The sequence below is a fragment of the Excalfactoria chinensis genome, chromosome 16, assembly GCF_039878825.1.
Source record: "Excalfactoria chinensis isolate bCotChi1 chromosome 16, bCotChi1.hap2, whole genome shotgun sequence".
NCBI lineage: Eukaryota > Metazoa > Chordata > Aves > Galliformes > Phasianidae > Excalfactoria > Excalfactoria chinensis.
In genome coordinates, this window is record NC_092840.1 from 4,133,842 (window position 1) to 4,149,934 (window position 16,093).

Consider the following 16,093-nt stretch of genomic DNA (forward strand, 5'->3'; position numbering starts at 1 on the left):
GTTGTTCTCTCCCCAGACAGAGCAGCATAAGGACACCGGCTCCCCAGCAATCTCCTGGCTTCTCACAGGTTTGTAGGATTCTCTGCTGCTGTCCTTCAGCTCTTTGGATCTTTGGGGCTTTGCATCTTCCCCTGCACAACTCCCTCTCCAGCCTAGAGGTGTGCCACAGCCTATAGCAGCTTCAAGGGTGTGTTTATGTGTGGGGGGGATAACAAGAGCACTTCCCTTTGTCCTAAGAGCCCCTCAATGAACAGGGCAGCACAAACCATCTGTTTTACATGCAAGGAAACAGAAGGCAACCTGCCATCCCAGTGGCAACAGGAGTCAGACCCTTTCTCTCCCCAACCCCAGCACTGCCTCCCAGAGGCTCAGTCTGTCCTTGTCCTGTGTAGGGTTGGTCCTGCTGTAACATGGAGACATTTGGTGCTGGGGAGGTGCTAATTTTACAGCTGTGGCTGGCCCATCTGGTCAGAGCAGTGTGGGTAAGGGGATAGCCACGTGTCCCAGCTTTAATTACAGAGACACTGCTGCTAATTAGCAGCTCAGAAACTCTGAGTGTGATTTTCATAAGCTAAGAGTTATGCGGTTTGTCCTTTCTGGAAGAGATGCTCTGCAAACAGAACTGTAATTAAGAAGCAGACACACACAAAAAGGGGCCAATGCTGACCAGTGTGTGCAGTGCATCTGTGAGCCCAACCTGGCACAGGGCCCTTCCTCTGGGGCAGTGCTGGTGATGGAACACCCAGGGGACCACTGTGTGAAACAGGCAGGATTTGTCTGGGTTGTCAGCTTTACACAAGGCTCTTCCCAGTCCCTGCAGCTCCCCTTTGATATCATGTTGTTCTTTGATAAGGAACAATTCTCCTGGGTGTCATCTCCCTGTTATGTTTCCATGCCCTTCTCAGTGATCCCAAATCAAAGGGGTCTGAGTGCTTTGGGGAGGCAGGAAGCCCTTTCAAGAGCAGCCAGAGCTTCTGGGAGCCACAGATCTGAGCAGCCAGACCAAGCCCTGGGTTCCTGCGCTCTGCCTCTCTTCCCTTCTCCTTCCTGCTCTTTTTTTCATTCAAGGCATTGTGCCCAGCCTGCCCTGCTGTGCCTGGAGGTTGAAGTTTACTTCTGGCTGTAGGAGCTCTCCCAGTGGAGTGGACTTTCTCCTTCTCCCCATTACACTCAGGGCTGACCTTACCTTCAGATTATCCCTCTGCAGATTGTCTGATCGTGTGTGGGAGGAGAGAGCGAAGGGAGGCATGGCAACAATCAGGAACTGTGTGGCTCCCCATGTGTCAGAGAGCTGTGGGGTGTCCCCAGCATCTGGGGGAACAAATGCCCTCCATTTGTGTTCAATGGGGCTGGCTGCTACAGCTCTTGTCATTTAATGTCTGTGTTTGCGGTACACTTCATCTTGACCTGTATGTTTGGGAACCAGGTGGTGGTTTCCCATCTGTTGCCATTTGTCCCTGCGTGGAAGCAGCTTGCTCCTTTATGTGTCCTCGATCTGTACTGTGCAGGTGTTGCTGGCCTGCTGCCCGCAATGCTGGCAAAGCGCAGCCTTGCCATGGTGTGCAAACAAAAAGAGCCTTCCCCAGAGATCCAGCTGTGATATGGTAAAGATATCCCAAAACAGCCCATCCTCAGGCCTACGCTATGCTCTGCCTGGAGGAGGAGATGCTGTGAGCACCAAACCCACTTGATGCAGAAACCCTTTGGACAGGCTCCCATTTCTCTGGCTTCATGCTGTGATTGTAGGTCCCTACTGTTCTCTTTTAAGAAGAGATTCATTGACTCTGCCTTATAAGAAAGCAGTGGGAAAAGTTCCTTCTCATGTGCTGCCCCTCCACATGTCTGAGTCAGGTCGGGGTTCGTGCATATCCAGGTGTGTGTCTGAGCCTCATTGCCCTGAGTTCTGCTGGTCCTCAGGAAGAATGGAAAGCAGATTTGTGAAGGTCTGCATGGCAGACCTTGGCTTCTCCTGGGAAAAAGGTCCTCATTTCCTTGGTTTTTGGGCCCTCTTGTATTGGTTAGACTTTAACAGCAATTAGTCACCCAACAACTTTCTATAATAAGCTGCGAGTTTTCCATTAAGTAGTTCAAACGCTTTGAACTTCTTTTCAGTTTCCCCATTACAATCTGATCTGCTGTCATTTTTCAGGAGGTACCTTCATGTTTTATTCATTTCCTGTTTACAGCGGGGGAGAAACCAAAGCTATGAGAAAGAGAGAAAACAACAGCCCACATAGCTGCAGGCTCTGTGCAGTCAGATCACTGTCAGCCCCTGCACTTGTCACTTCCAGCTGCGTCTGGGTTTAGAGTGTATATTGGATACGTGACAATCAGTGATGTCTGGCAGCATGCTTAAGGGGATCTGGGGGAAGATTCCTAGTTCTAGCCCTGGGCAGGGTTGTCTCTAATCCTCTGTCTTTAAAGCAGGGATATGAATGCTTTTTTTTCATCTGAGCCCATAAGGGACCCTGGTAGTAACTTTAAAATGCTATTGAGTAGAACACGTTTTTGTAATGATAAGAATGTGGTGGTCTGGACAGGCTGTGGTGTTCGGGAGCATTGTGCTTTAAAGCAAGCAGGTAGGTCTGTACCAGCCAGACCCTTGTTGGCTCTGCCCAGATGAGATGGGGGAGAGAATTGGAAAGGTAGAAGTGCAAGAATTGGGATAAAGCCAAGGAAACCCCAAAGTGACAGAAAAAGAGATTGTGTTTCTGTAAATTACAGTCCTACGTACATCAGAAAATGTCCATCCTAGATGTGAAATATATATATATATATACACACATATACATATTATGCAGCTTTCCCAGAAGTTAGAAGTGGATCTAACTCTGGTTTTGGTTTGGTTTGCTTTGTACCTGTTTTGGTTTCTGTGACACTACAACAAAGCAGCTGCAAGTCTTTAAGGTCAGTGAGATTTGGACCACGATTTGACATTTGGGAACACTCTATGTGTTTTAAACAGTTCCCTGTGCTGGCACAGTGTTATGGGAATGGGATGGGAGGATCTCTGACTGAAAACTAAATAGGGAAGAAGAAAAAAGAACATCATTCCCTGTGCAATTGCACAAGCAGCTCTGCTTGCGGCAGTCATTCGTAGGTCTTCCTTCCCCACCCTGACCTACAAACCAGCTGTGGAGGATCCTGTTGGTGTGAGATTTTGATGGAATGAGCTGAGCATTTGTTTGGCTGCTGTTATTTGAAGCTGGTGTCATCACAGGCAGGTGATGGTAACTCTGATTTCCGCTCTGTGACACCTCAGAGCAGTTCTTGACTTTTCTGGTTGTCTCAGCTGAGAAGATGCTTGCGCAGCTGTTAGACCTGTCATCTCCTGCTATACAGCTGTACCAGAGATACTCAGCTAATAGTGTATAAGCTCTGAGTTGGTCAGACTCTGTCCTAATGCATGACACAGCCTCTCACAGACAACCAAACCCTTCAGAGAAAGATCAAAAAACAGTAATGACGGAAGTTGAAAATGATTTTTTTTTTTCCTTTGGAGAGCCATGGTACGTCCTTGAGAGATTTCCTCTCCATTCAGAGGCTACAAGACTTCCTCTGATGGAGAAGAGCAGGATGTACCTCTCAAGAGCTTCCCATGTCAGTGGCCAGAACAGTCCCTTTTACGTGATAAACGTTCCTTCACCTCTTCAGAGCTCCCAGCCTTCTGGCCCTGGGTTGGGAAGTGCTCCAGCATCAGCTAACCAGGGAGAGTGCAAGAGTGGGTATGGTGGCAGTGATGCTGTAATGTAGAGAGCATCCTTGCTACCAGAGCTTGTGCCATGGGCAAAGCCAGTGACTGGCAGGACATTGATTGATGCATGGATAAATGACTGCCAGTACAGATTCACTCCTGGGACCCAACATCAAACTATTGTCCTCATTCAAGTCCAATCTTTCCTTGCTCTCCACCCTGTATGCTGTTCCGCTTACCATGAGAAAGTACGGCATGGAAAGTGTCTGATTGCTGTTTCCAGCTTGCCCCATGAGCCAGCAGTTCTTCAGGAGCGGGGGGGGGGGGGGCAGGGGCTGTGTCTTCACTGCCTGAAAATATGACTTCATTACATCACCTCCTTGCCTGACCACTCCCATATATAAAGTCTTGCTGCCACTCAGCTTTTGAAATCCTTGCTTCTGGGAACCCTTGAGGAATAAGAGGCAAGAGAGCAGGTCAGAAGTGCCTTCCTCTGGTGTTGCAAGCAAAAAGGTGAACTGCACCCAGGGAGAGCAGAGCTTTCAAAGTAGTGAGTAAACAGCATGATTTTATTGTATCGTCTTCATATTTTGGTTGGATTGGGGCATGAAATAGAGGAGTTGTTTCTTTCCCTGTGTTACATCTTTCCTGCTCTTTAGTTATGCTTTATGGAGGGTATTTCACAAGCCTTCCAGCTCAGGTTCACGAAGTGTTTCTGTTCTATAGGGACTGCCAGGTCTCGATCTACCTCAATGACTTTGGCTTCTCTCAAATCACTTCTGTATTAATGAAAGCCAGGTCACAGGTGCCAGTATCTTGATCTGTTTTGCAAATATAATTTAACTGTGTGTAACTGGATGAGCTATTTAACCTCTGTGTGGCCCATTCAGCTTCTGAATGTACCCAGTCTACAATCAGCTTGCTTATGTTATGCTCAATTCCTAATTGAGATGGAAGAATTTTGTGGAAAAGCTGATATTTAGGGTCAAGAAACTGAGACACAATTTTCCCATGGCTTTGCATATAGTATGAGTGGATGTCAAGCAATGACGGGTTTTCTTAATAGGTAACAAGGAGGAAGGCTGGGAGTTGGGAGCCAGAAGGGTGCAGGTACTGTGGGATGGTATTGGGAATTACTTCCAGAAGCAGAATGTAGGAATGAGGCTTCCAGCTCAGGAGTCAGAGAGAGGGCATACTGAGCTATCGAGGGCAACTGCATTTATGTGTAAAGGAACAGATTCTGCCCAGGAAAACAAATATTTAGACATCTCAGGGACCAGAAGAGTGCCTAGGAGACTGTGTTCTCTTTGCCAGAACAAAGGGCCCTCCCAGTGGACATCAAAGACCTGGTCTTTGTTATTCAAATCTGCTCCACTGCAACCCATGTAATTCATTTGTAAAGCAAGTGAATCTAAGCAAGTAGTATGATTTTATTTTTTTTTCTACTGGAAATGGAGCTCTTCTCCAAGTTCCACTGAAGTCTGTGAGAATCTCTTCAGTGAATGCAGACCTAAGGCCTTTTTGTAGTTTGGAACCTGACTTTTTTTCCTGCTCAGATGCTCTACAATCAGTGCTTGCTTAATATGTCAGTAACGTTAAACAAACCCTCTGCAAAGGACTGAGCAAGTCTAAACTTCAGCTGTCACCTGAGCACCTCCCTCTTCTTCTGTTTCCCCTTCCAGCACTTTGGAGATTATTCTTTCTCCCATTATTCCACTTTCTTTCCTCCTCTCTTCCTTCATTAGCCACCTCCCCTGTTTTGTTTCAGCAGGGTGAGGTTGAGTGAAGCCATGTCAGGCTGCTGAGCTGATCGCTGGCTGCTGCAAGAAAGGCAGGTCTGGCAGCAAGAACACAGTGCCTTTGGTAGCCCAACTGAAAGGCTTTGCAAAGATGAAAGGGCTTCATAAAGCTGATAAGTAAATGGTACAGATTAGTCCTAGAAAATTGAGTTTTACATAAAATTTGGGAGTGTTGACTGAGTCTAGGTGGTGATCAATGAATTTATCAATGAAGGAAGGTAATAAAAGAAGAGCCTTGATTAGTAACAATTTCCAGTAGGGAGGAACCAGAAAGTTTGTGTCGATTATCAGATAGTTAAGTTTTAATGACCTGGTCTTTGTTCCTGTCATTGTGTACAGCTTTGATATATGGAGTTATTGTAGAAAGTCATGGACCAACTTGAACAGAAAATAGGAAATAACATCCTTTATTATCCAAATAAGAACGTGTTATTGAAAAAATGAAATACCAGAGTAGTGAACTGCTACCTCTTCCATGCTTCCATCCTCTTTATTTGGCTGGAGCATGACACAAGTTATAAAGAAATCTCAGGAAATATCTCGTTGCTCTGACCCTTCTTATAACGTAAGCCATACGATACACACATCATTATGCCTGTCATAATCCATCTGAGTACCACATACCGCTGTCTAATTATAAGTCCATTTAAATTTATCTCCCTTCTGCATCTCAAGTATTGTAAGGATCTTAATGACCTCATGAGAATCAGAATCTATTGGGATCATAACTTTATTAATGTTGCCAGTTGCGTGAGTCCACGATGTCAGAAAAGTACAACTTCAAAAGGCTTTATCAAAATTTTCCCTATTTAAACATATCTCAGTGATCTTAGCAGGAAGCAGCCTTACACACAACTAATATGTGTTACTGGGTACTTAGAACCTCTCTGATGCTTGGATTGCAATGCCGTTCTGTTAGAGGAGAAAGATGTCCACATGAAAATGTAGCTAATCTGCAAAATAAGGATACCTCCTCCATTCTGATGATGTATTTATTGAAATATTAGGAAATGGAGAGCTTGGATTGTGTGATCCACAATAAAAAGAAGTCTGAAGTGGAGATTCAATTACATGATTTATGTGGTCAGCTATTGCTGGCGTCATTTCCTGAAATTCTTATGGTAAGATCAGTATGTGATGAGAGATGAAGCAAAAAGAGAAAGCACCCACAAGTGCCTTTATGCTTCCCGATTCTTTTCAGTACCCACAAGTTCCGTGACAAGAGCTCTGAAGGTATTACTCCAGAGGAAGAGGCAGAGATTTCACTCTGCTGCTCATGTTTCAGTAGTACCCGTCAGAGATGGTCACATCGTGATCATCACAATCAGAGTTAGCAAGCCCTGCAAAAGGTACTTTTTCCTTCTTTTTTTTTTGTAATTCACTTCCATGGACCATGCTATTTCTTTTTGAGGTGTAGCTCTGCTGCTTAGTCATAACAGGACAATGCATTGGATTAATGACTACACAGAGATAAGTGACTTTCCCAAACCATGCACAATTGAAATGCTGGAGCTGTACCTGTGTGTAGCAAACTATTTACCTACCAGAACCAGAAGTACTACCTTCAGATTTCTGAATGTCCTCTGACCCCATCTTCAACTCTTCTACTTGTACATAAGTGAAAGAGTAACTTGCTGGGGAATGTCCAGTTTGTTCCAACTCTGCTCTGATGAGGATATGCCACAGAGGCTGCACTGTCCTTGAAGAAAAGCCATAGGATTTGACTTTTGGTAATGGGGCAAAGAGTAAAAGTTCTTTTCCCTGTCCCCTCACTTAGGTATGAAAGACTAAAAGTACATTTTAGTTTGTTTGGAGCAAAGAGCAAATATCTTTCCACACAGTCTGTTTTGTTGCTTTGTTTTGTTGCTCCTGTTGCAGTCTTTCCCACATGAGTGCATTAGGTACAGTGAGAGCAGCTCACTTTCTCAGCTTTTGAAAGATGTTCCTTTTGAAAGATGGGCCCATGCTAACTCCCTTCCAAATATCTCAAGGCTGGAATGCTTTTGTTTTATAACAAGAATTTGAATAGAAAGGAGATGTGATTTTAAGTAGAGGACGTATGGCTTGTGTTCATGATTCACTGCAGTTCAGGCACTGTCCCTCTAGTGTAAGTAAGGATTCAGGGTGTCAAAGGTTGGACTGGGATGGAGGAACTGGACAGGTTCGGAATTGAGACATTAAACTACTGATCCTGGTAGGTTAAAAGATAGCATCTAGCAGTGCTTACCGGCATCCAGGCAGACTTTGCTTCATCCAGTGTTTGCAGGACAGCCTGCTGACTGAAGAACCAGCTTAGGATGCTTGGGCTTAGAGACTTGCTGTGACCAAATTACAGGCAGGCTATGATTTGTCTGTACTGTGTCCTGGATGGGCAATGAACTCCTGTGTTCTATCTGACTCTGAGGTGTCTAGCAAGATGCACACAGTAGCAGGGAGATAAGCTTTAACTGCTGAATAATTAGAGTCCAAGGGCAGATCTTGCACCTTGAATTTGGGTTTCTGCTGGGGTTTCTGCTATGCTGCTCAATAGCAAGTGAGCTGCAGTCTTTGATCTGCAACTGGAAGTTCTACAGGACCCTATGGAGATGGGCACTTCATGTGACCGTATATTTGTTCATTTGCTTAGCCAGAATTTAAGAGATATCTCCAAGATACAGGAAGATTCATCTTTGATCATGTAGTAAAATAATCAAAACTGGTGATAGACAATATTTATGAGTGCTAAGCTATGCATGTTAAAGGGTGTTGGCTCTTGACTCTTCACCTAGTCAATGATTACTTAGGCATTCCTTCCAGTACTGTGAATTCAAAAGTAATGAGTTTCAATGGGTTAATCTCCATAAGTAGAGCTGTACAAATATCAAATAGTACAGCAAGATTTGGAGAGCTTTTAAGGAAAGACCAGTGCTTGTTTCTAGCGATACAGGAACGTACCAGCTTGAGAAAGGGATTCACTGCTTCAGAAAGGATATTCAAGGGATATCAGTAAATAAGGATCTGTGCAGAAGGACAGAACGGACTTGGAAATACTCTTGAGAGGTAAGGGAAAGTTAGAAAGGACGTAAATTGAACCAGCCTTGTGGTGCTGTGTGGGTTTTCTTCAGCAACAGAACATGGAACACTGTGTTTTTTTGGTATATCAGACAAAAGTTTGCATAATGAGAATGGTAGGACCTGACTATTCCGCCTGATTAAGCCCAGTTCTAATAAACAGCTCCCAGTTTATTGGAAGAAAACAATCTGAAAGCATATTTTGCAAGCTGTGGGAGAATAAAGCTATTTTAATTAAACATTTTGATTTTCAATTGGAGGAGAGTGGGACAGTAATGTTGTGGATGACTTTGTAAAACTTCAGTAACATCCATCTTTTGAGATGTTGGATTCCCTCTGGCTTTGACATCATAGCCTCATAGAGTTGATCTGAAGCCTTTCTACCTCTAAAGTACCTGGGGGCATCTGTAAGCCAGGCATGATGCAGAGAATGCTGAAGACTGTTAAGCTGTGCCTGTGGAGAGGGAGACAGCAGGATGTATGGGGTGCAGGCAGCGGGACAGGGGCTGACATGGAGGTGTTGGCTGTGTAGAAAGCTTGAATGGGACTGTTGCATTTCTCTGGTGAAGCAGCAACATAGGGTTAGTACTTGGGGACTGCTTTGTGCCCCTGCTCTGGGCAGGACCAGTGCCCAGACCCGAGTTTGGAAGCCTCTGAGCTTTCTTCATGGCTTGACTGAACTTTGCTTTAGTTTCCTTATTGCTGGTGGAGAAGAAGACTGCATAAGACTTCAACTTTATTATCTCCTGGTGGGTGAGTACAAAAATGTATTAGTTCTGAATTCTAGCCTAACACCAGAGCATAACACCTGTCTCATTCTGTGACCCCAAAAAAGGGCTTAGATTTAAATGTTTATTTGTTTTGAATCTTAGCTACTTAAGTATTTACATAGCAGTTCTCTACAGCAGTTTGTGTTAAGACTTGAATCAGGAAGGATCTCCTTTGTAAGAGGAGGCAGTTGTTGATCACTTGTTTGAAGTCTCTCAAGGGCATCATGTGGATGAAATGGGAATAGCTATGGATGAATGCCTGCTTCTCCCCATTGAGATCCATATCTGGCAGGAGACTCTGTTTGTCTGTCTGCACAAGTGAGGGTAGAAGAGCCAGAGTCCTGATCAGAGGCATCCCAGTGACTGCTACTGAATAAAAGGCCTAAGGGGAAAAAGTATTTAGCTCATGAACTTGTAGACTGGAATCTCAAGTGGCTTAAGTACATGTCTTATTGCAGTAACTGTTGGCCATGCTGCAATAGGGAGGCTGATGTGGGAAAGTCAGACCTTTATGTCTGAGTACAGGACTGAGGGAACAGGGGGAACAAACCCTCTATCTTTGTTCTCAAAAGGATAGTGTTTAGAAGCTTGTATCTATTCCAACAGAGCCATGGAAGAGTAGGGTTGTAAGTGATAGCTAACAAAGTCACAAAGCTCTCTGCCATTTGGGTTAACCCAAACCTGTTGGTAGAAATACTGCATCTGAGCCATTCCAGTTCTGCCCAGGAATAAGTAGCCTACACCAGCTCACTTCTACTCTGGGACTATTTGGGGAGAGGTATGAAGATTCCATTGCAGGGAGATCTAACCTGGCAGGCAGGAGGCAAATTTGATGTAAAAGGTACATGTGTAATCTTCACTCTATCCTTGTTATGGATGGTGATTATCCTCTGGCCTTTGAATGATTATACCTTATATTAGCCTTCCACAACCTAAGATCTGTGGACTATGTAATGAAGGAATGCTTGGTTGGGAACAGGCAATATAAGCTTCGAGTCTGGTATACAATGACAAAGCAAAACATGCCCTGGAAGGCATAAAGTTTTAGTAGGAAAAGGGCAAAAGACCCTGAAGAGTTAGCCAGGGTCATGCTAAATCATATGGAACTGCTAAAAAACAGAAAGATATACAAAGGTACAGTAAGGATAGCCCGGAGTAACAAATAGATATTGCTACCTTTTCTCCCTTTGTAAGAGGAAGGAATGGATAAACTCACAGAAATAGTTCTGGACAGCAGTAGTTTACTTTCTCTGTCAGTTTTGTCCTAGTTTTCTTCAATGCAAGCTCTCTTGGAGCAAAGAACCCCAGCTAATTAGCTGCTCAGAGGCTGATGAGTCTAGATATTCCTGCAGATGAAAGCTGAAGTTGCTGCCTACTGTTCTTAGTGACAGGTGAGGGAAGTTAGCACAGTTATACCCAAGGATCTAAACTTTTATCTGGCTAATTAGGTGTGAGCACAGACACCTAGTGCTAAGGCTTCCCACAGGTGAACCATTTGTTATTTATTATACCACTTTTCCGTGAGCTCCCTGTGAGAAGGAAGAGCTATGTGATGCATTGGGGATCCAGCAATAGCTTGATGGGAACACATGTCACTTGCTGACGTCTAAATGAGGCCTGGCCCCATGGTAGGCTGCTGGGAACAGCTCTAGGAGGTAACTGTTAAAACAGATCTTGTGCAAGAAGGCAGGATATGCATACCTGATCTTGAAGTGTCAGCCTAAGTAGCTGTCTTAAGGTCTTCTGTGTGCTTCAGGTTGTTCCACCTATGTGATCAGTTATGGGCACCTTCGTTACGTTGTCATATAATGGTGGATCAATAATGGGACCTCTGCTATCAGCCAAGTTCCTTATCTCTGCAGCACACCCACACACACCACTGACAGAGCAGTTCAGATGCTCTGACCTCAGCCCAACACTGCCTATTCTATTGCACCAGGACTCCTTCAGCTCAAAACCTGCAGTCGTGTTTAAACAAAGTTGTGAAAATTGTGACGTCTGACTGCAGCGCCGTGGGGCTGCTCATACAGGTGTAACTCTTCTCCTTGCTGTTTCTGAGTGAATCTCAGCATTTATGTTATGTTTCATGGCTAGGATTGGCTAGTGGACCTTTATGACACTGGGAAACGAGCACGATGCTTTTAATAGCCTTACAGACCCTATCCTGGAGGGCTGCTGCTGGGACAGCAATGCTAGCCAAGCTCCCAAAGAGCTTCATTTGGCAGAGGTCTGGAGGTTAAAAGCGGCTTCAGCAAACACCATAGTCAGCTCAGGTGGTGGCACGCTGCTGCTGCTCCCTGCAGTACATTATAGAGGCTGCACTTCAGAGCTGGGGCTCTAAAGGAGCACTGGTGCAAAAACTCCGTGGTTTGAGTAATGAGATGGGACAGATGTGGAGGGAGAGTGGATATCTGCAGGCTTCTTGTCTGTCTCCCAACAGCTGCATGGGATAAAAGAGCTGTTGGGCTCTGCTGTGTCACAGTCAGGTAGGCAGTATGAACTGCACACAGGATGGAGGATAGACCGCGTGCCCACAAAAGAGGTTATGAAGCTTGTGGGAGTTGAGCAGGAGGTTGAGATAGAGAGGATTATTCCCACCTGAGTTTGCTCTCTCTACTGCAGCAGAAGAGAATGCCAGGGGCTGGCAGCCAGCTGGGAGCTGTGCCTGGGGCTCTTCTTGAGGTCAGTGCACTCACCCAACAGCTGGGCATGCAGCACTGAGCTCTTCAGAGGTAAAAGAGCAGAGGTACCATCTCAGATCTTCCCTTCTCTGGTGCTCTTGCATGACGAGGCAGAAAATCTTCACAGGTGCACAGCAGCAAGGCAAGCAGCTACGGAGAACCATGCAGTCCAAGGCAGGAGCTGATGGGTTAACATGCCAGCTCTGGGCTGGGGTCACCAGGGGCTGGAGGGACAGCCCAGATGAAACAAAGTACCTTCTGCCTAGCTGGAGTGCAGATAAAGGATCCCATGGCATTTCTTGTGAAGCCTGGAGGAGACTGCCAGTGCTGAAGCCAACAAACAAAAACTGTCTTTAAACTCCGAGGCTGTGTGTGAGCTATTGTTGGGGACATAATAGCTTCTCTGTTTCCCTGCACAGCAACTGCTCTGCAAACACACCAGCAGTCTCTTTTAAAAGCAGTTGAGTGTAAATCAAGTTCCGAACCTGGAAAGAGGTTTCATCCATTTACCTCTCACTGACCTTGGTTGACATTTGTTTACAGAACAGCACATACACCACACTGACACTCTGATTTGAGTTGCCTTACTTGGAAGCAGACATCTTTTGTGCTGAGACTCACAGATTAAAGGCTTGGATAGAAAATGGATATTCCATTATTTCAAATAAGCAGAATGGGAGTGAGGCTGAGAGGCAGCGCTTGCCAATCTCCTCCCTTTGAGGACTGCTTCATTTTGGCTGGCCTGGCCTCTTTCCTCCTGTTAGGTCAGCATTGGCACATTCATTGCCTCCTTGCTCTGTTGCTGCTGCAAGGTGCTGCTCCGGCTAATGGAGGTTCCTCTGTTCTTTTCTCTATTTCCTCTATTCTCTGTTCTATTTCTTTGGGCAGCTGCATAGCCACAGAGGCTGGGGTTGGTGGATCTGCTCTTCACTCCCAATGCCATGGATTGGTTTGTCTTTGAGGACAGCAGGTGCTTTGGTAAGGTAAAGGGTATTTTGGCTATTGCACAAGTATAGTAGTCATGGTGATAACCCAAACCTGCACTGAACTGGAGGAAGTTGGTCCCTGAAAGAGCTATGATGAGTTTAGGTCTTTTTGCTAGAATAGGCCCATAAGAGGAAAGGAAATGGGTCAAAGAGTAGTTGTTATTCACGAACTGTCAGTCCTAGCAATATGTCAGTGACTCTCCATACACTCAATAGCTCTTAACTTATCCTGGTGTGTGTCTGGAACACCCTTGCTGCAGGTCTCCTCAGTGTCCTATGCTCGCCTATTGATGAATGGTAACCTTGTGCACCCCAAGAGCATCTTTGTACAGGATGGAAAAATATGGAGATGTGGGCACTGGCAATTGCCTTCTAGAAGTGGCAGGCTCAGGGGAAAGCTGAGGACCCTGAGCAGGAGGGTGTTGTGCTCACTGCCAAATAGCTTTGGCCAAGGTGACTTGAAGTGACTAAGATGTGTGCTGTAGTGGTCAGTGATGTTAAAGCTCTCAGTTTTTTCATTGAAGATGATGTGACTCAAAACTAACATAGACAGGCTGTTACTCAAATCATAGCTGCTGGTTTGGGGCCTTTTCATTTCAGGGACTTTAATACTTTTGAGCTGTTACCCAAGTGATTCCAGGAGTCCCCAGAATGCTCAGTGAAATAGACCACTCTGCAAATGGTGTGGCAGCAAGGGGTAAAGGGGAAGCTGGTAAAAGCTTTGGAGTCTGAGCATGGACATATTTGGAAGAGCCATTCCATGAGAGGTCCAGGGAAGGAGGTGGACAGTGACTGCTGTTCACTGCCTGCAGCTCAGCAGTCTGTAGAAACCCACTGACAAGCAAGGGCTGGAAAAGCAGGAAGAACATTACCCTGATGTATCTCTCAAGGCCAGAATTGGGCTCTCACCATCTCTGGTCACTCCTTCCAAAATCACCCATCCATCAGCAGAGCTGCCAGGTGCTGGGGAAAGAGGAGAAACAGTGGATATGGAAGAAGACAGATGACAAACCTGCTCTTTTGCCTGATCACCTGCAAGGTGCAAGGTTGATGATCCTGTCTGTTCCCACAGAAAGATGAGGAAGCACTATGTGGTGACTGGGGTCCTGACTGCAGTCCTGCTGGGGCTCATCTTGTTCCTGGCACTCTTCTTTGGTCTGCGCTCCGACTCAAAGGACGCACACATCTATAAGAAGGCAGCTGTGGCTACAGACGCAGGGCCGTGCTCAATAATTGGAAGGTAACAACTAATGCTGCTGTGACTCTTGCACAAGACAGAACTGTTCTGTTTCACTGATGCACAGATGCAACCTTGGGAGCTGCACTCAGCTCCCTGTAGAATGAGGATGCTGTGAATAAACCTGGGCCCTTACCATGCCCAACCAATGTTAATGCAGTTGCTCAAAGATACTATAATAGACAAAGATTCCCTAGGCACATAACAATGGGAATGGGAGACGCTTTTCAAACTCTTTTAAAATACCCTTGTTAAGCTGTTCTCCAGTTCTAGATGTACATGCTGCAGATTTCAGGCTCCTTATTCTCATGTACGATGAATATGGCTGGAATGCCAGTCTCCTCCAGGTACTGTGGCATATCTTGCTGCTTTCAAGATTGTTTGAATGTCTCCTTAATGAAGCTCGATCTGGTCTGTACCCAGACCATTACATTCTCTTCTCTATGGTGACAGGAGCCCAAAGCTGTTCATGGGAAACCCATAGATCATGTGCAGATAAATGGGCTTTACAGAAGATTTGCCATATCTGCTCTGGTGAAGTGACTCCAGAGTTCAGAGATAGCTGAGACACTGTGGCATGTTGCCATAAGATGCCTTTTCTTCTGCTGCGCAGGGACATCCTTCAGCAAGGTGGATCTGCTGTGGATGCTGCAATTGCAGCTCTGCTCTGTGTAGGACTCATGAACGCTCACAGCATGGGCATTGGAGGAGGGCTCTTCTTTACCATCTACAACAGCACAGGTAAGCGATATGGCTATACATATTTAGAACAGCCCTGCCCCTCCACCTAAAGCACAAAGGGGTGATTTATGGTACCTGAGTTAAGGTACTGACTCTCCCAATCTCTGAGGCTGTCCACAGAGTAACTGCCAAGAAACTGTTTTGCAGTGGTTGGGCTTATTCTGCACAGACCATGACTGGGTGCGGAGTTCAGAGCTAAACGTGACCTTCCTTTCTCTGTCTTTAAAGGAAATGTGGAAATCATTAATGCAAGAGAGGTGGCTCCTAAAAGTGCAACAGAGAACATGTTTGGGAACAACACACAGATCTCTCTCAAAGGTAAAGGCAAAGGCTCTTTCCAGTTCACTTTATAGTGACTCCTGGAACTGGAGAAGAAAGGAGCCCTGGGGGAGGGCTGATAAGCGTGATGAACTTCTGGGAGATGCTGGTAAAAACAGGATTGAAGCAAACTGCTGTATCATTGTGCAGTGTAGTCAGTCTATTGCAATTGCTGCTGCAATGTGACAAAAGAAATCTTGGTGTGTGTATGTGTGGGTGCTGCCATATACATACGCTCCATGCCTTCTTACTGTAGTGTGCTCAGCTCTGAAGGACTGGGAACTGCAGGCAGGTATGATGCCTTCTGTGTTCTGAGTAGCTTTGCTCTGATACAGAAAAATGACCCAAACACTTGAATTACCAGCAAGAGGATAGAGGTGTCAGTAATCCTGTTAGCACTGTATGCATGGGCTGAGCTGGTAATAGTATGCACAATCCCTGCTTAAAACCAAGGCCAATAGAAAAGCCCTCCTCTACTTACTACTGCAATGAATACTTTTGTGATCTGTTGGTTTTTTTCCTTGCTAATGAAGACTTACACATTTCTTCTCTGCTCCAGGAGGACTGTCCATTGCTGTTCCAGGAGAAATCCGTGGCTATGAACTGGCACACAAACGTCATGGCAAACTACCATGGAGAGATTTGTTTCTGCCCAGTGTCAAGTTGGCAAAAGAAGGATTCCCTATTGGGAAAGGCCTTGCAGCAGCCATGAAATCAAAACAACATGCAATTGAAAGCAATCCTTTACTATGGTAGGTAGAGCAGTTGCGTAGAAAAAGCTGCCTGAACAGAGATGGAGCTGAAGTATGTTCTGGG

General features: G+C 45.5%; 1 protein-coding gene across 9 annotated transcripts in view; it reads left to right on the forward strand.

The window, feature by feature from the left end:
* GGT1 (gamma-glutamyltransferase 1) overlaps positions 1-16,093 on the forward strand; it is a 31,485-nt gene that overhangs the window by 8,479 nt on the left and 6,913 nt on the right. For 3 of the 9 annotated variants that reach the window (XM_072351174.1, XM_072351177.1, XM_072351170.1), the window contains exons 2-5: positions 14,054-14,221; positions 14,832-14,959; positions 15,188-15,277; positions 15,837-16,029. In XM_072351174.1, the coding sequence (XP_072207275.1) occupies positions 14,058-14,221; positions 14,832-14,959; positions 15,188-15,277; positions 15,837-16,029 (575 nt within the window). In that variant the 5' untranslated portion in view covers positions 14,054-14,057. Of the gene's footprint in view, positions 1-16; positions 69-12,777; positions 12,979-14,053; positions 14,222-14,831; positions 14,960-15,187; positions 15,278-15,836; positions 16,030-16,093 lie in introns of those variants that run through there. The other 6 variants (XM_072351168.1, XM_072351169.1, XM_072351172.1 and 3 more) reach the window with 4 other exon arrangements.